The sequence below is a fragment of the Ascaphus truei genome, chromosome 11 (genome assembly GCF_040206685.1).
Source record: "Ascaphus truei isolate aAscTru1 chromosome 11, aAscTru1.hap1, whole genome shotgun sequence".
Taxonomy (NCBI): domain Eukaryota; kingdom Metazoa; phylum Chordata; class Amphibia; order Anura; family Ascaphidae; genus Ascaphus; species Ascaphus truei.
Genome location: NC_134493.1, coordinates 44,982,837 through 45,001,912, shown reverse-complemented (window position 1 = coordinate 45,001,912; position 19,076 = coordinate 44,982,837). Strand labels below are relative to the sequence as shown.

Genomic DNA, 19,076 nt, shown 5'->3' with positions numbered 1-19,076 from the left:
CAAAAAGTGAGATGCTTGGGGTGGAAATTAATGGCTATTCACTTCAGTTTACGGTCTTCTGACAGTATTTACTGTATGACCCGAATTCAATAGACTGAAAAGTCTCCCCCACCTCCATGCTGTTTAGTACAGTTCAGCGACTTTCAAATAATGTGGACTACAATCTTCTCTAGCAGGAGGAAGGTGACTTCACAGATTCCTGAATTAGGGTTTATGAGTTCAGGGCATTTAATGATTAACAAAGAATGTTATTATAGCTCCCAGAATAATTACCGGGTCTTTGGACTCACTCCTGTTTCCCAGTATTTGATTCCCAGAAAAAGGTAGAAGTACAGTACTATTAACTAAACATTGTAGAGACCTTAAATGGTCTGTTCAAAGTAAGAAACAATAACACACAAATCCATAGCAAACCAAGCTTCATTGGTTCTTAACTGAGCTAGCTGTTTTGTGTAAGGAATAAACCCAGGGCCATATCAATATATATATATATTAGGCCATCTTTCTTTAATTTATCTCACTTAAGGGTAGTTCCGATTTTGTTTTACATCAGTGTTTCATAAAATAATTTTCTTGCCAGCTTTATACTCAGAAATGTATCTTGTATTTCTCGTAGCCTGTTTACATTCACATACAAAGAAAATTGCCTCTCTAGTTATATGAGTTGCAGGGTTTGGCGACTAATAACTTTTAGAGGTTCAGACAGTTGGGAGTTCTTAGCACACAGAGGTTTCACTGCAACCATTCATTTATCCAATGTATTATTTATTTGTATTTCTCCTTCTGAACAGAGGCATAGAAAGGTAAGGCCCATATTAAAAAAAAGATTGTTTGTATTAGTCCTGAAAAGGTCAAATGAGATGTGCATTGTAAATTAACAATTGATTAGATATTTTAAAGCATTGCAGGACCACACAATAAATACAGTGAGTGATATTTCATATGTAAGCATCCATCCATCTAATCATCCAGCTGGCACAATGCTGCGACCCCACGATTTACCCAGTGTTTCTGAGGCTTGTCCGATGGAAGTTCTATGGGCAGCACATAGTTGGTGGAATGTCCTGTTGTGGAGAGAGTTCCTCTTCTGGCGCTAGTTTTATAAACAGGGCAGAAGTACAAGTTCTCGTGAAGAAATGTGGAACTTTCCCCAGGTTTTAGCCAAATGATAGGGATAGAATCATAGAGTATTTTGGGAAGCGATTCCTCGATTAGCATGGTTTGTCTGTCCCACCGTGCTCCTTCCAAGAAGAGTCCTTTAATGTATGCACCATCTACTGGTGTCTCATCCATGTTGGTTTCCTGCCGGGTCACCTGGAATCAGAGGGTGTGTGTTAGTTCAGCTACAAATTTGAATTCAAAAGCATCCAGTCAAGCCGTACATGCAACTAGAGCCGGGGGCGAAAATGTAAAAAATCCGTTTCGCGGAATTTCCAGAGCTTTCCATTCAAAATCCGTTCCGCGGTGTAAAATCCGTTGACGGATTGCTCCAATTTCAATCCGTGCGGATGAATCCAAAAACGCCATTGGATACAATCCGCTGATGGATTTTAACAATCCAATCCGTGGATTCGCAATCCGCGCACGAATGTCTGAATCCGCGGATTGTATTGTTAAAATCCACCAACGGAATCCGTGGATTGGATTATCAGTGATAAAAATTGAAAATGCGTAAAAGACGAATCGACCTTGTTGAGACTGATTCGTGGAAATTCGCAGACCAAAGGAACTGGTAGATCCGCGGCGGAATAGTCCAACCGAAATAATACAACATGTAATAAAGCTGCGATCCCACTTATTTCTGCCAAACGTTTCCAAAGCATTCCATGTATGTAACAGTATTTAGCTGATAGCATCTGATCACCGTAACTAGTGATGCATGAAGGTGTTTCTCAGTCTCATTGTATTCAGCAGCGGATTTGAAGATCCGCCGCCCTTTGGAACTTTCATGTGGCGGCCAACTCCTTGCTGCCACCCTCCTCCCGAATCACAGCGTCAAATGATGCTACAGACGTCACATCATGACATAATTTGATGTCACGTTGCAACGAGACGCTATGTGACGTCACGCTGGTGAAGTCCAGAGTGTCATTTTCGCTGTGATTCGGAAGGAGAGCGGCCGCCACATGTAAGTGCCTTCCCATAAGGCCCGAGGGCGTGGCATCTGTATATGTGGGCGGACATTTTTGCCGCCCGGGCCTAATGGGACATCCGCCCCTGATTTGTATATTCTTGGCTGAAGGAGTGGTAAAGTGAGGAAAGACACTGACACCGAAAATACTGAGTTTGAATCGGGAATTTGTGATCTTGTGCAAGTCACTTGCATATGAGATTTAATACAGATAAATGTAAGGTTATGCATTTGGGATGCAAGAATAAAAAGGCAAATTACAAATAAAATGGGGATAAATTGGGGGAATCCTTGATGGAGAAGGATTTAGAAGTGCTTGTAGACAGCAGACTTAGCAATAGTGCCCAATGTCATGCAGTAGCTGCAAAGGCAAACAAGATCTTATCGTGCATGAAATGGGCAATGGATGGAAGGGAAGTAAACATAATTATGCCACTTTATAAAGCATTAGTAAGACCACGCCTTGAATATGGAGTACAATTTTGGGTGCCACTCCTTAGAAAATACTTTATGGGACTAGAAAGAGAGCAGAGAAGAGCAACCAAATTAATAAAGGGGATGGACAATCTAATTTATGAGGAGAGGCTAACTAAATTAGATTTATTTACATTAGAAAAGAGGTGTCTAATGGGATATGATAACTATATACAAATATATTTGGGGACAGTACAAGGAGTTTTCAAATGAACTATTCATTCCAAGGGCAGTACAAAGCGGGGGCATCCCTTTAGGTTGGAGGAAAGGAGATTTCACCAGCAACAAAGGAAAGGGTTCTTTACAGTAAGGGCAGTTAAAATTTGGAATTCATTACTCATGGAGACTGTGATGGCAGATACAATGGATTTGTTCAAAAACAGGTTGGACATCTTTTTAGAAGGGAAAGGTATACAGGGATATACCAAATAAGTATACATGGGAAGAATGTTGATCCAGGGAGTACTCTGATTGCCAATTCTTGGAGTCAGGAAGGAATTTATTTTTCCCCTTATGAGATATCATTGGATGATATAACACTGGGATTTTGTGTTTGCCTTCCTCTGGATCAATAAGTAAGTACGGATATAGGATAAAGTATCTGTTGTCTAAATTTAGCATAGTTTGAACTTGATGGACGTATGTCTTTTTTCAACCTTATCTACTATGTAACTTTATCTCCCTGTGCCTGCAAAAATTCTATGTACAGCAGTGGGTACACTGTCAGCAACATACAAGAAAATACATTATTATTTGTATTCAATACAGTTTTGCAGTGGTTCGAAAATGCCCAACAAATTGATCAATGTACATGGATTATATTCACCGAAGAATGAGACAATTTGATGACATATATTGACATTGATAGGTTTGGATGTAAACAGAAAGAGACGCACGAGAAGAGTAGCCTGTACATATTGTGGACGTGCTAGTGGAATGAAAACGGTGAAACAATATACAGGCATACCCCGGTTTAAGGACACTCACTTTAAGTACACTCTCGAGTAAGGACATATTTTCAGTAGCCCCATACCCCTGTGTCCATACACTCGATTAGCGAGTACGGACACTTATTCTGCCCTACAGACCGCCGTAGTAGTGACGCGCTGATTCCCCCCCGCCTATTTGGCAAACAGCAGCTCGCGCATGCGCCTGTCAGCACATCCTGAACAGCAATACCAGCTCCCTACCTGTACCGAAGCATCGATAAGTGGAAAAAAGGTAGTGCTTCACTTTAAGTACATTTTCGCTTTACATACATGCTCTGGACCCATTGCGTACGTTAATGCGGGGTATGCCTGTACAGTAATATAGCGCTTACCTCAAACTCAAATCCAATATGATCGATCGGGATGGTATATTTTCTAGCATAGTTTTGAGAGACACCGGTCAGGAAGGACTGAGTAAAATAGAATCCGGAAATCCAAAACACTGTGGGTGGTCCATAGTCTATCCAGTCCTGCAGGAAATGGAAAGAATGTGTCTAATTATAGAGAACTATAGTCCACTCACTCTCATATGTGTCAGATAGGTTGGAGTCCCTCAATCCCAGCTTCTTTTCTACAGGAGAGCCTGGAAAACCTTATTATTGATGATATAGTCACTGTCAAGAAGACGAGACCAATGTATTCAACGCGAATGCTAATCCAATAGCCCATAAATAAATTCTCATCAATAATTCATTGCATTTTTCTTTACAACACTTAGGGAGAGATTCACTAAGGTGTGTTGCGGGGTAACAGCTGGTCCGGCGTTAACTTCCATTGGCTTAGAACAGGAGTGGCCAACTCCAGTCCTCAAGGGCCACCAACAGGTCTTCAGGATATCCCTCCTTCGGCACAGGTGGCTCAATGACTGCCACTGACTGAGCCACCTGTGCTGAAACAGGGATATCCTGAAAACCTGACTTGTTGGTGGCTATTGAGGACAGGCGTTGGCCACCCCTGGCTTAGAGCATTACCCCGCAATGACCCTTGGTGAATCTCCCTCTTAGATTTTCATTAAAAAGTTGCTTCATTGCACCACAAGGAGGCGATACCAGCTTATACAGTTGTTTTGTTTTGTTAACCAGACCTAGTACTGCAGCCCTAACATAGATTTACACCTCTTACTCCCTTCCCTGCAAGAAATACCTTGGGCAGGGAAGGGGTTAACTCATCGTCTCTTTGATAAAGTCAATCTAGTTTTAACAAATATTGCTTGTAACTGTAATTTAACTGCAAAGTGAGTTGCCCCATTCTGGATGCACAGTAAATATTTTCTGGGTGAATTATCCAATATATGTGAGTATATAAGTAACTTGTTACCTGCCTCAGTTCACAGTGACCTGTCACTGACAATAGCTGCCGTTACCAGCTACCTTAAATGCTGAAATATATTGCAGTGCGGTTTTGGGATCAGAATTACTTTACTCTTTCCAAATCTGTCTCAGCGTCTCTCCTGCTGAAATCCCTCTATTGGCTTCCTATCAAATCCCGCATCTCACACTCAATTCTCATCCTCCATTTTAAGGCTTTACACTCTTCTCACTATACATCTGCCCGACTCTCGCGTTCTGCTCTAGGATGTCTTCTCTCTACCTCTTTTGTGTCTAAAGCCCTCTCCCGCCTTAAACCTTTCTCACTGATTACCCCACACCTCTGGAATGCCCTTCCCCTCAATACCCGACTAGCACCCTCTCTATCCACATTTAAGACCCACCTCAAAACCCACCTGCTTAAGGAGGCATATGGGTAGCTCCATGGCGGATACTATACACCTCATACATCGACCTTGGCCCCTTGCAGACGCACTTACCAGAACACCCACCTACTGTCTCTGTACGTTCTTCCTACTTACCAATTAGATTGTAAGCTCTTCGGGCTGGGGTGCCTTTTCCTAAATGTTACTTTAATGTCTGAAGTGCTTCTGCCCATTATGTGTTGTTTGTATTTGTTATTTATATGATTGTCGCGCTATTACTGCGGTGAAGTGCTATGTACATTAATGGCGCTATATAAATAAAGGTATACACACATACCTGTAGGAACTGCAGCCGGGAGAGCAGGTCAGACACATAGCTGCCCATGGGTTTTAGGGATGGGTAAGATTTAGATGCCCACATCGATGGCACTTTTCCCACCAGCATACTGTTAAACACGTTTTCCAGTTCTGTTGACATCAAAACTTGGCCTTTGATCGCCTTCCCTAAGTTTATCAGACTGCTGCGCACAACATCTGTAAGCCTGTAATTAGAGAATCGGAGCTATTTGGCTGGTAGCAGAACACACCCCAACCAGAAATATGTCAATCCAATTCTGTTATAGGTGATCTCTGTAAGGAGTCCCTGTGATATCTACCTTCTGCTGCATGTGATAGGGAAACCAAACAAACAGAGTATATGTCTTTACCCTCTTCATTTATTGTAAAATCAGCAAAGAGATGTATGTGAATGCAACATTATAAAGGGTTATTTTGCGTTAGTTTAGAGTCGGGGAAGCCAAATCCAGTCCTCAAGAGCTATCAACAGGTGACGTTTTCAGGCTATCCCTGCTTCAGCACAGGTGGCTCTGTCAAAGACTGAGCTACTGATGGAGCCACCTGTGCTGAAGCAGGGATAGCCTGAAAATCTGATCTGTTGGTACAGTAGATCATGGGGACTGGAGTTGCCAGCCCTGGTTTAGAGTGATAGCCATAAGAGCTGTTGATAGTGTTTTTGGTGCAGTACAAGAGTATTTTACACGTAGCAAAATAAAACATTTGTATTAATTAATCATAATACATTTGTCTAACGATCTCTATCTAATGATAAAGAACCAACTGTAGGTACTGTATTATTACTACAAACTATGTATGTTGCGTTATCAGTATATATGTTGATGAGTTTATAAATAGGAAGAATCCGTCTGAAGAGAAGGTAAGAAAAAGCACAGCTCCGTAGAACAAATGCAGGGTCCGAAAAATAATTGCTGGTTAAAAACAGATTTATTGATGGACAAAAAAGGAAAGCATTGCAGCCACGATGAACCAGCTACTTTAACGCGTTTCACGAACTTAAGCGTTTTGTCAAATACTCTTTGGCAAAGCGCCTTAGTGCGTGAACCGCGTTAGAGTAGCTGGTTCGTCGTGGCTGCAATGCTTTCCCTGGAGAAACGTGCCCACGGAGCTGTGACAGGAGGGGTGCCGTGAATAATAGCAGTTCCCTGAATTTTCAGGCATTATGATTTCAGGATACTGTTGCAACATTATAGACACCACCACCATATATATCTGTACATACAATCTATGAAGGCGAGCCATCTTCGGGAGGATTCACAAATGTGTTTCCAGGGGGTGTTTTTCTATCTGGGTCCCAGCTTGTGGGTACCCTAATACCCCCCCCCCCTTATCTCATTACTTGAACATTCGTCACTCTGTGTTATGCTTGGTGGTTCAACATACAGTTCCATTACATATACCAAGAGGAGGACTTGGATGCTTGGATTATTTTTTAAATATTTCCAACTAGCTTATATACCCGGCGTTGCCGGGATTGAATGGTCCCGCTCCCCCTCTCTGTCCACTCACCCCCTATCTCTGCTCCCCATTGCCCTCTCTCTGTGGGCGGGTGAGTTAGTGAGCGGGCGAGTGAGTGACTGGGTGGGTGAGTTAGTGGGTGGGTGAGTGAGTTATTGACTGGGTGGGTGAGTTATTGACTGGGTGGGTGGGTGAGTTAGTGACTGGGTGGGTGGGTGAGTTAGTGACTGGGTGGGTGGTGAGTTAGTGACTGGGTGGGTGAGTTAGTGACTGGGTGGGTGAGTTAGTGACTGGGTGGGTGGGTGAGTTAGTGGGTGGGTGGGTGGTTGAGTGAGTTACGGGGGGGGGAGGGTGGGAGGCACGGGGGGGGGGGTGCGGCCACTGCTCTGCTCCCCCCGCCGGCATGTTAAGGGCGCGGCGAGGGTGAAGTGCGCGCCGAGGTGTTTTTCAGGCGGTAAGGAGGCGGGAGAGGGTGGTGCGGCTGTGGCGCCCCTGAGGTCTGTGAGGTGAAGGGAACAGTGGCGGCGCCCAGTGGCAGGGAGGCAGCCACCGTGATCGGGCAGAAGGGGGACAAAACACCCACCCGCAGCGCAACTCCCTGGCAGAGAGAGACACACACACACACCTTACCTCTACTTCCGGGCGCCGCCATCTTAGGCACTTGGCGCCGCGAGGGAGGAAGGGGGTCCTTCCGGGCGCCGCCATCTTGGGCGCTCGGTGCTGCGAGGCAGCTGCAGCCTGCCTGTTCCCCCGCCGGGGAGGTGATGTGAGTGGAGCGCCGGAGAGTGAGGGATGTGAGTGGAGCGCCGGGGAGGGAGGGATGTGAGTGGAGCGCCGGGGAGGGGTGGAGGGAGGTGAGTTGAGAGGGAGGGAGGTGAGTTGGGAGGGAGGTGAGTTGGGAGGGAGGGAGGTGAGTTGGAGCTCCGGGGAGGGGAGGAGGTGAGTTTTAGCGCCGGGGAGGGGGTGAGTTGGAGTGCCGGGGAAGAGGTGAGTTGGAGTTGGAGCGCCGGGGAGTGAGGGAGGTGAGTTGGAGCGCCGGGGAGTGAGGGAGGTGAGTTGGAGCACCGGGGAGTGAGGGAGGTGAGTGGAGCGCCGGGGGGTGAGGGAGGTGAGTTGGAGTGCCGGGGAGTGAGGTAAGTGAGTTGGAGCGCCGGGGAGGGAGGTGAGTTGGATTGCCGGGGAGCGAGGTGAGTGTGATGGGGTGGGGGGACGACAGAGTGTGTGTGTGTGTGTGTGTGTGTTGCCGAGGGGGAAGACAGTGGCAGTTGGGTGATGTCAGACCCACAATCTGATTGGCCAGAGGCTGAGGACCAATCAGATTCACCGCAGATAGCACTAACCTTTCGATTTTATATATTAAGATAGATCAGCACTCCACTTGTGATACATCTTCTGTACATATGAATTTGATTATTTGTTTGCAGATATAGTCCACTAACTCTCCGGTTCATACTTTGTAGCACTGATGATGAACGGGGCTGTTATATCTTACAAATGTACTTTAGAAATAGTCCTACCTGTTAAATCGGATTAATTCTTGTCTGAGCACAGTATTCATTGATTCTTCATAGATCACGGGATATTTCTCCATTACCTTCTCCAAGTTAAAATCATTTGGTAACCTGCTCAGTACATCTCTTGCCAAATCCTTAACAATTTTCTGTGTGCAAAAAAGGTAACATTTCTTTTGTGGGTGTAGTCCCCTTTTATAAGCTTAATAATGCTATGTATTTGTGTTTACTAATTGCGGTAACAATGTATCCTCCTAATCGCATACGTTTATAGTACATTTGTATTTTTAGCGCAATATTACTATAATATAATGTTTGGAGACAGAAAAACTGCAGTTTTATTTTATTTTTGTATTAATAATAATAAAAATAATAACTTTATTTCATATAGCGCTTTTCTCCCAATGGGACTCGCGCGTCACAATTACAGTATAGCGCATGGGACGCAGCACATAGGAATGTTACAGGCACAGTCCTTGCCCAGAGGAGCTTACAATCTATGTTGTGGTGCCTGAGGCACAGGGCGTAAAGTGACTTGCCCAAAGTCACAAGGAGCAGACCCCGGTAATTGACCCAGACTCTGTCATTGTTCTCAGAGTCACAGTCTTTAGTCAGCCACTCCTTCAGCACAGTATTAGAATTTTTGGGACTTTGAGGTGGTTAGGCTTGCTAAGCGGCTTCTCCAAAAACCCTGGACACAATGGTGAAAGGTGTGAAACGCGCGAGAAACACACCTCCGCTACATGCCGCTTCCTCCACTCCGTGGCCCCACCCCCAGGCTCCCGACACCTCCTCCTGATTGGTTGCTGCTGGGTAATGCAGCAAATCAGGATGGTGGAAGCTGCCCAGCCCCCTAGCAGCAGCCCTGGTCGGGGATATCCCGCTGCCCCCCAAGCCAGTCAGGTCACTATGTCCAGCGAGGTAATACCGGTATACACATACACGCCCAGAGAAGTAATACCGGTATACACATACACGCCCAGAGAAGTAATACCGGTATACACATACATGTCCAGTATTACCTCTAATTCTTTACTGGACAGTGTCCAAATACAGGACAGTCTGGTTCAATACTGGACACCTGAGCTGTGAATGGTGTAGGGGTAATTTTTTTTTTTACAAGTGTATATATACTAGTTCTTTTAGACTGACTCTTTATTTAGACATGGGTGCTTGTCCTCACCAGACAGGGGCCCAGCTGTACTATTCACCCCATCACTATGTGCTGTGCACAAATAAACCAAAATCTACTTTGAGAAACCTTTGTGTCAGACGCACTTTCTTTCAGAACTTTATTATGGAACCACGTTTACCGTAAAATATCTTCAATGCATGTAAGAAAATACCAGTAACGATGAAACTAAAGGAAAATACATATTATGCTCCACAAACCCATCATTATTACTATTAGAAATACAGTATGAAGAATTGGGGCATCTTACTTCCCTGTGGTCAAAGCACTATTGGAATACATTGTTGGTGGGGGTGGGGGGGGAGTGTTTCACATTATTTTGGAATGTAACGAACCTGGAGTCATTTCATTATAATTAAAGGAAATGTTTAATAATACTTGTTTTTACCTGGGGGGACTTGCCACTTCCAGCGGTTTGCCTGGGCAATGTCAACAGAACGCCATTGAAGAGCTGATTGGTTTCTTGGTTATCTTTAGTGATGTCTGCGTTCTCGTGAAGCCCGAACACTTCAGGGTGAGTTATAAGTGGCAAACTTCTTATATAATCAACGCCGGCCTGAAAGGAAATTTTTTTTAGTGATTAAAAGATGATTGGAAGCAGGAATCTAGATATAGACATCTCACAGAGTATGATATGCAAAACACGACATGTTCACTTTTAAATACCAAGACCATGATACTTAGGTAAATTAGGGACGGCTAACTCCAGTCCACAAGAGAAACCAACAGGTCAGGATATCCCTGCTTCAGCACAGGTGGCTCAGTCTGTGCTTCAGCATAGGTGACTCAATCGGTTTGCTTCAGCACAGGTGCCTCAATCAGTGGCTAAGTCTTTGACTAAAGTGCCGTGGCCCCTCCCAGCATTCGAAGGGTTAAGTGTAATACTTTGCCTACCTGGTATGTGCCATATGGAGGAACAATGTAGGTGTTCCCTGAGGACAGTCTGTAGTTTCGCTGCTGTATGTCCTTACTATAGAATGTAGAAAGCAGTGACAAAAGGAGGCGTCTGTCTTTGTCATCTGTCACTCTCCCACCGTAGTTACATTCACCTGTGCGGAATAAGACAGAATTACCATTTGTACTGATCCCTCTACACCCCTCTGCTGTGCACCACTGATTTAAAGCAACACTGAGGGCAGTGTCTTAGATGTAAAATAAAAAAACAGATAACAATCTGGGTTAAACTCATGGAGTCTTTGTAAATTATTATCGCTGACCTAAGGTACAGAGCAGAGCTCTCAAAAAGCTTGTCTTAAAATATCAATTGTTAGTCCAAGTAAGAATGGTATCACTTAATACTGATGTACTCGTTTAGTCTGCACCATCACTACTAGGACTGCCAGGTGTCCAGTGTTGAACCGGACTGTCCTGTATTTGGACACTGTCCAGTAAAATCTTAAGAGGTAATACTGAACATGTATGTGTATACCGGTATTACCTCTTTGGGCGTGCATGTGTATACCGGTATTACCTCTCTGGATATGTATGTGTATACCGGTATTACCTCTCTGGGCGTGTATGTGTATACCGGTATTACCTCTCTGGGCTTGTTTGTGTATACCGGTATTACCTCTCTGGACGTGTATGTGTATACCTGTATTACCTCTCTGGGCGTGTATGTGTATACCGGTATTACCTCTCTGGGCGTGTATGTGTATACCGGTATTACCTCTCTGGGCGTGTATGTGTATACCGGTATTACCTCTCTGGGCGTGTATGTGTATACCGGTATTACCTATCTGGGCGTGTATGTGTATACCGGTAATACCTCTCTGGGCGTGTATGTGTATACCGGTATTACCTCTCTGGGCGTGTATGTGTATACCGGTATTACCTCTCTGGGCGTGTATGTGTATACCGGTATTACCTCTCTGGGCGTGTATGTGTATACCGGTATTACCTCTCTGGGCGTGTATGTGTATACCGGTATTACCTATCTGGGCGTGTATGTGTATACCGGTAATACCTCTCTGGGCGTGTATGTGTATACCGGTAATACCTCTCTGGGCGTGTATGTGTATACCGGTAATACCTCTCTGAACATAGTGACCTGACTGTCTTGGGGGGCCGCAGGATTTCCCCCAGCAGGGAGAGATCAGGGCTGTTGCTAGGGGGCTGGGCAGCTTCCTCCATCCTGATTGGCTACTGCTTGATAATGATGCCAATCAGGAGGTGGCGTCAGGAGCCTGGGGCAAAGGAGAGGAGGAAACAGCATGGAGTGGAGAGAGTCAAGAAGTGTGTGTGTGTATTCTGCGTGTCACACCTTTCACCATTGTGTCCAGTTTTTTTTTGGAGAAGCCACCTGGCAATCCTAAACACTACTGGACTAACATGGCTATTTCTACTTAATAATAGTAAATAAATAAAAACAGGAATCAAATTTTGCCTCCAGCTACATCTTCCATTTTTCTGCCCTTGGAAAAACGAGTCGAAGACGAGAGCCCCTACTTACAGATTACACTAGATGGCAGCAACGCCAACTACATTTTTACCAAGTGTAAGTAACGATGTGATATCTGTAAACTGCACCGCGATATTGCACAAATGAAGTTAAATCTGTTTATTTATTCAATCAGAGCACCCTATTAAAGACTTGTTCAAATATTGACTATCTTATCCCTGTGCTGTATCTCCTTGATGGAATAACAGATCACAGAGAAAATAACGAGAGGAAGAAGCCGCCAGAACTCGGAGGTAGAAATCCTAATTCATTTGATATTGTTCAGGTATCGATAGACACGTTTTGGAATAAGCTCCTTTCTACAGTAGGATGTAGTCAAAATACAGATTGTCGCGGACAGGGTTAGGGAAACACAGGTTTGAAATCAAAATACAAAATTCAAAGGGCATATATTTATTTTATATGGATGTGAATCGTATTGTAAAATGTCAGGATTGTGGAGCCTTTGTAAAATAACCCCCTTTTTTTTTTAAATGGCATATTTTTATACATTTATGCATCTCATTGGAGAGAGGTGGATTCACAGAAAAAAAATATTTTTGGGGGGAAGAAATACTTTTTTTCTTAACGGGATATATTCATAGATGATCAATTATTTTGAGAAATATCAGTTTTATGGAGAACATTTTGAGAAGAAAATCATTTTTTTTAAAGGGTTTATTTATACATATGTCTAAATCATTTTGCAAAATGCTGGCATATCAGGGCAAAATTTAAAAAAAAAGTCTTTTGTTTTTCGAAAAGAACAGAAATGTATATATTGGTAAAAGGTATTGCATGGCGGGGAGAAGGAGCGGCTCAGTGGGTACAGACACTGACTGGCGCTGAGTTTGAAGCAGGGGAACCTTATTCAATTACCGGTGCCATTTCCTTGTTACCTTGGGCAAGTCACTTTATCTCCCTGTGCCCCAGGCACCCCAAAAAAAAAACCATAGATTGTAAGCTCCACGGGGCAGGGACCTGTGCCTGCAAAATGTTTCTGGAAAGCGCTACGTAAAAGTAGCAGCGCTATACAAGAACATGCTATTATTATGGCTAGTCTATTTGCAAATGTTAGGAAGTAGCAGTATTTCCTTTTTATTTAAATTACACAATAATGCTGCCATTTTTTATAGCGTTCTAAATTTTGTGACACTAATTCAATTGGCTGAATATATTATCTACTGCGGCGGTTTTTTTTACCTTTTTTTGCTTAAGGAACCCCAAGTGAAATTCTAAAGAACCCCAACCCTCTCTAATAGCGCGTCTGAGATCAGATGCATTGTAAGGAACCCCAACCCCCTCTAATAACGTGTCTGAGATGAGATGCATTGTAAGGAACCCCAACCCTCTCTAATAGCGCGTCTGAGATCAGATGCATTGTAAGGAACCCCAACCCTCTCCAATAGTGTGTCTGAGATGAGATGCATTGTAAGGAACCCCAACCCTCTCTAATAGCGCGTCTGAGATCAGGTGCATTGTAAATTCTTCTGTATTAGATACAATTTTTAAATGACCAGAAAATGGCAGGGAACACTTTAGGGATGCCCGGGGAACCCAAGGGCTTCTATTTGGTTAAAAACCACTGCCCTACTGTGACTAAGTGTGTGTACAGAATAAGAGTATATGAGCTATATCTTGGGTTGAAGGAGCATTCAGTGAGTAAAGACCTTGACTCTGAGAACAAGGACACAGTGTTTGAAGCACTTTGTGACCTTGGACATGGGACCCATGCCTGCAAAAATACAATGTACAGCAGCAATGTGTATGTACACTGACAGCACAATACAAGAAAGAGACATTATTATCATATCACGTGCAATGCATTAATGATGTGGCCCACAGTTTAATAGGTTTGCTCCCTGATTCTGAAGCACCGTTTATCGGTAGTTCAGGACGCCGGTTTACTGGTAGTATGAGAAATGACAGCAAAGAATAGCAAGCAGTGGGGTGCACAGGCTTTATGTATCAAATGACAAATGTCGCAATCTGCGTTACATTAAACCTGCGACAGACAGCGCCTACGTATTCATCTTGCTTGCGCCGTTTCAGAGGACATCTGCGCCTGCCGGCGACAAGATGAGGGATTGATGGAGCGAGTGGGAGGAGTTAGGGCGGGGTACATTTGCATATTGGCGTCGGTCTGTGTGTTAAAGAAGGTGCGGCTTGCGTTACTTTTCTTGATGGTTTTCTGCGGTGGTTTTTTCCGTCACCTTTAAGGTGGCATGCGTCTTTTTTTAGCGCAGAATATTAGCACAGCGTGCGCCAAACTCGACAACAGCCGAAATACACTTAATAAATACATCGTGTTTAAGACAGAGAATTTTTTTTTTTAAATTTTATAAGCAAAGGCGTCGGCGCACACGCACCTCCTGACACCAGGCAAAGGTGGAGCAATTCTGGGGGGAAATAACTGCAGCAGATGTATCAAAGATAAATATTATAGTACGTATAAACTGCTTACACATCTTCATTGTGTTGGAAAGGCAGCCAGAGATAACACGGCAACATTATCAGTCAAGGGTTGTTTCTTTTACCTGTTAAATACGTCAGGGCTTCAAATGGCACCTCCTCATACTCATTCAAAAACATCTGGATCTGCCTCATACTGATTCTCAGGTCCGATTCATTGAATTCATATGGAATATTCCAACCTGTGCAATGCGAAACAGAAGCACTCTGCTTAGATTCCCTGCTGTGAAACGTGCAAAGAGCACATGGCGACTACTCAAAGTCATTTACAAGTCCAACTAACTAGATATTGCGATGTCGGAATGTATTACTTAAAAGATTGCAATGGTGGAAATTGTTAAATATAAAAAATGGTGGGGCTGGGGGGGGGGGGGGGAGGGGGAATTAGCCAAGAAGGAGAAAGAGGCCTGTTAAGTACATCATTGGGGCATTAGATTAGCACTTAATTTATGTTCCTCTGTGTGTTTCTTACCACAAGTTTAGGTAGAACCACAAATAACAACACTTCTGTTAAAGGAGCATATACTCCTCAAACAAATGTCCCGTCCCCGCCCCCCCCCTCTAGGTTGGAAGCAGGGGGTCTCCGGAGCTGAAGTTAATTTCAGCTGCGGGGACCCCCTGCTTCCCGAGATACTTACCTCTGTAGGGGGCGCCGGTGTCTCTCTGCAGTTTAACGGTCCCGGTCATGTGGGCTAATGGGAAGCTGCAAGGGATGATGTCATGGCTTCCTATTGGCCCGCGGGACGTTTAAAACCGCCATTTCGATAGGTCCACCAAGCCCAACCAGCACCCCCTTCCGAGGTAAGTATCTCAGGAAGCAGGGGGTCGCCGCAGCTGAAATGAACACGGTCCCACTCCGGGTACCCCCTGCTTCAAACACACATATATATATTTTTTTTTTAAATGTCACCATGTTCTGTGCTTTAAGTATGTGCAGTTCCATTACTGTAAGTTTGTTTTTAATTTGGTTTACGTGTGTGGTTTGGGAGTACATTGTGAGGCCGTTTTGGACCCTGTATATCTGTTACTGGATGATTGCTATTGTTGTACCGGGTCCTAAATTTTCTGTAAACCGGGTAACGCTTACCCGGGCAAAATGAATACTTTTACCTGGCCGGGTACCCGGTTACCCGGTTACCCGGACAGCACTTACCTGCAGGGTGAGGAAGACCAAGGCGACATCTGGGAGCAGCAGCATTGGAGGAGCCGGGGAGGAGCCAGCTGTCCAATAGGAACGCTCCTGCTCCGGTCACATTGTTCCCCGGCTCACACTGGTATCAGCTGTGTGCTGTGTTCCTGCTGCTCCCGCCGGCTGAACACAGACTTCTGTTGCTGCCAACGCCACCAGGACCTCTGCTGCTGCTCCCAGGTGTCGCCCCGGTCTTCCTCACCTTCCGTTGCCAGATGCAGGTAAGTGATGAAGTATTTTCAGCAACTCTGGACATTACCTGGCGCTGGTTCCAACCCGGTGCTGGGCCCAACCCCCTGCTGCAAGATCTGGGTAATGTCCGGGTAGCTGAAAAAGCGCCGGGTAAGCCGGGTACCGGGTAATTACCAGGTGCTCGGTACATCACTAATGATTACAAATAAGGTCAAGATTAATTGGTTAAATATTATATTATGAAGAATTGATGTGTAGATGTTGTACTTATAACCGCATCTAATTTTCAGACTCTGATAAGGGCTGCCAGGTGTCCAGTATTGAACCGGATTGTCCTGTATTTGGCACTCTCTCCAGTACAAAATGAGAGGTAATACTGGACATGTATGTGTATACCAGTATTACCTCTCTGGGTGTGTATGTGTATACCAATATTACCTCTCTGGGCGTGTATGTGTATACCGGTATTACCTCTCTGGGCGTGTATGTGTATACCGGTATTACCTCTCTGGGCGTGTATGTGTATACCGGTGTTACCTCTCTAGGCGTGTATGTGTATACCGGTATTACCTCTCTGGGCGTGTATGTGTATACCGGCATTACCTCTCTGGGTGTGTATGTGTATACCGGTATTACCTCTCTGGGCGTGTATGTGTATACCAGTATTACCTCTCTGGACGTGTATGTGTATACCGGTATTACCTCTCTGGACGTGTATGTGTATACCGGTATTACCTCTCTGGGCGTGTATGTGTATACCGGTATTACCTCTCTGGGCGTGTATGTGTCCGGTATTACCTCTCTGGGCGTGTATGTGTATACCGGTATTACCTCTCTGGGCGTGTATGTGTATACCGTATTACCTCTCTGGGTGTGTATGTGTATACCGGTATTACCTCTCTGGACGTGTACGTGTATACCGTATTACCTCTCTGGGTGTGTATGTGTATACCGGTATTACCTCTCTGGGCGTGTATGTGTATACCGGTATTACCTCTCTGGGCGTGTATGTGTATACCAGTATTACCTCTCTGGACGTGTATGTGTATACCGGTATTACCTCTCTGGGCGTGTATTTGTATACCGGTATTACCTCTCTGGACGTGTATGTGTATACCGTATTACCTCTCTGGGTGTGTATGTGTATACCGTATTACCTCTCTGGGTGTGTATGTGTATACGGGCATTACCTCTCTGGACGTGTATGTGTATACCAGTATTACCTCTCTGGACGTGTATGTGTATACCGGTATTACCTCTCTGGGCGTGTATGTGTATACCGGTATTACCTCTCTGGGCGTGTATGTGTATACCGGTATTACCTCTCTGGACGTGTATGTGTATACCGGTATTACCTCTCTGAGCGTGTATGTGTATACCGGTATTACCTCTCTGAGCGTGTATGTGTATACAGGTATTACCTCTCTGGGTGTGTATGTGTATACAGGTATTACCTCTCTGGGTGTGTATGTGTATACGGGCATTACCTCTCTGGACGTGTATGTGTATACCAGTATTACCTCTCTGGACATGTATGTGTATACCGGTATTACCTCTCTGGGCGTGTATGTGTATACTGGTATTACCTCTCTGGGCGTGTGTGTGTATACCGGTATTACCTCTCTGGGCGTGTATGTGTATACCGTATTACCTCTCTGGACATGTATGTGTATACCGGTATTACCTCTCTGGGCGTGTATGTGTATACTGGTATTACCTCTCTGGGCGTGTGTGTGTATACCGGTATTACCTCTCTGGGTGTGTATGTGTATACAGGTATTACCTCTCTGGGTGTGTATGTGTATAGCGGTATTACCTCTCTGGGTGTGTATGTGTATACCGGTATTATATCTCTGGGCGTGTATGTGTATACCGGTATTACCTCTCTGGGCGTGTATGTGTATACCGTATTACCTCTCTGGACATGTATGTGTATACCGGTATTACCTCTCTGGGCGTGTATGTGTATACCGGTATTACCTCTCTGGACATGTATGTGTATACCAGTATTACCTCTCTGGACATAGTGACTTGACCGGCTTGGGGAGCCGCGGGATTTCCCCGAGCAGGGAGAGAGCAGGGCTGCTGCTAGGGAGCTGGGCAGCTTCCTCCATCCTGATTGGCGGCTGCCGGGCAATATAGCCAATCAGGAGGAGATGTGAGGAGCCTGGGGGTGGGGCCAAGGAGAGGAGGAAACAGCATGGAGTGGAGGTGGGAGGGGTGTGTGTGTGTGTTTTTTTTTTTTTTTAAAGCCACCTGGCAACTCTAACTCTGCTATGTAACACTATAAAAGAATAACAAATACATTAGGGATATTTATCCCAAATGCTGCAAAATGAATGCAAAATAGGACCACAAACAGCATCAGATTATCGAGGATAAAACCCACGTCTGGAAATAATCTTTGCTAATTCTGGTGCTGTTGGAAATCCCACCAGAATAACTAACTGTGGAAATGAAACGCATCTCACCTAATGGGCCAAAGTTCCTTCGTTCTTGAACAAGCGCGTGGAAAAAACAGAGGCCAAATAATAGTTTCTGCCACATTTCGGGTTTCTGGCAGCTGTTAAAGAAAGCAGAGTCCGATATAGGGTCGTTCAGGTAGGACCGGAGCAGGTTTGCTCGGAGTCCCTTGGGAGGTTCATTGGTCATTTTGACACTGTTCTGAAGAATACTGACAGGAAACTTGTCTGAAGGATAGCTGGTCAGCCACAACCTAAGTAAACGAGACATCATATATTAATGTACTGTGTTATACTGTATATGGTTGGCTTATTACAGGGGTGCTCAACTCCAGTCCTCAAGCCCCTCCCCTCCCCCCAACAGGTCAGGTTTTCAGCATATGCCATCTTCAGCACAGGTGGCTCAATCAATCCCTGCTTCAGCACAGGTGGCTCAATCAGAGGCTCAGTCAAGCAGTGGCAGATTTAGCTTTTTGATTCCTGTAGGCTGGGGGGTGGCCATCCTTCACAGTGTACGAC

At 44.8% G+C, this 19,076-nt stretch overlaps 1 protein-coding gene across 1 annotated transcript in view; it reads right to left on the bottom strand.

Annotated features, from left to right (window-relative positions):
- Positions 1-463: 463 nt before the first annotated feature.
- Positions 464-19,076, bottom strand: part of DNAH3 (dynein axonemal heavy chain 3) — a 180,034-nt gene continuing 161,421 nt past the window's right edge. The window contains exons 54-61 of the mRNA XM_075565993.1: positions 18,567-18,811; positions 14,780-14,896; positions 10,697-10,851; positions 10,191-10,358; positions 8,617-8,759; positions 5,625-5,829; positions 3,927-4,064; positions 464-1,314 (exon numbers count right to left, since the gene is read on the bottom strand). Of these exons, the coding sequence (XP_075422108.1) occupies positions 961-1,314; positions 3,927-4,064; positions 5,625-5,829; positions 8,617-8,759; positions 10,191-10,358; positions 10,697-10,851; positions 14,780-14,896; positions 18,567-18,811 (1,525 nt within the window). The 3' untranslated portion in view covers positions 464-960. The remainder of the gene's footprint in view (positions 1,315-3,926; positions 4,065-5,624; positions 5,830-8,616; positions 8,760-10,190; positions 10,359-10,696; positions 10,852-14,779; positions 14,897-18,566; positions 18,812-19,076) is intronic.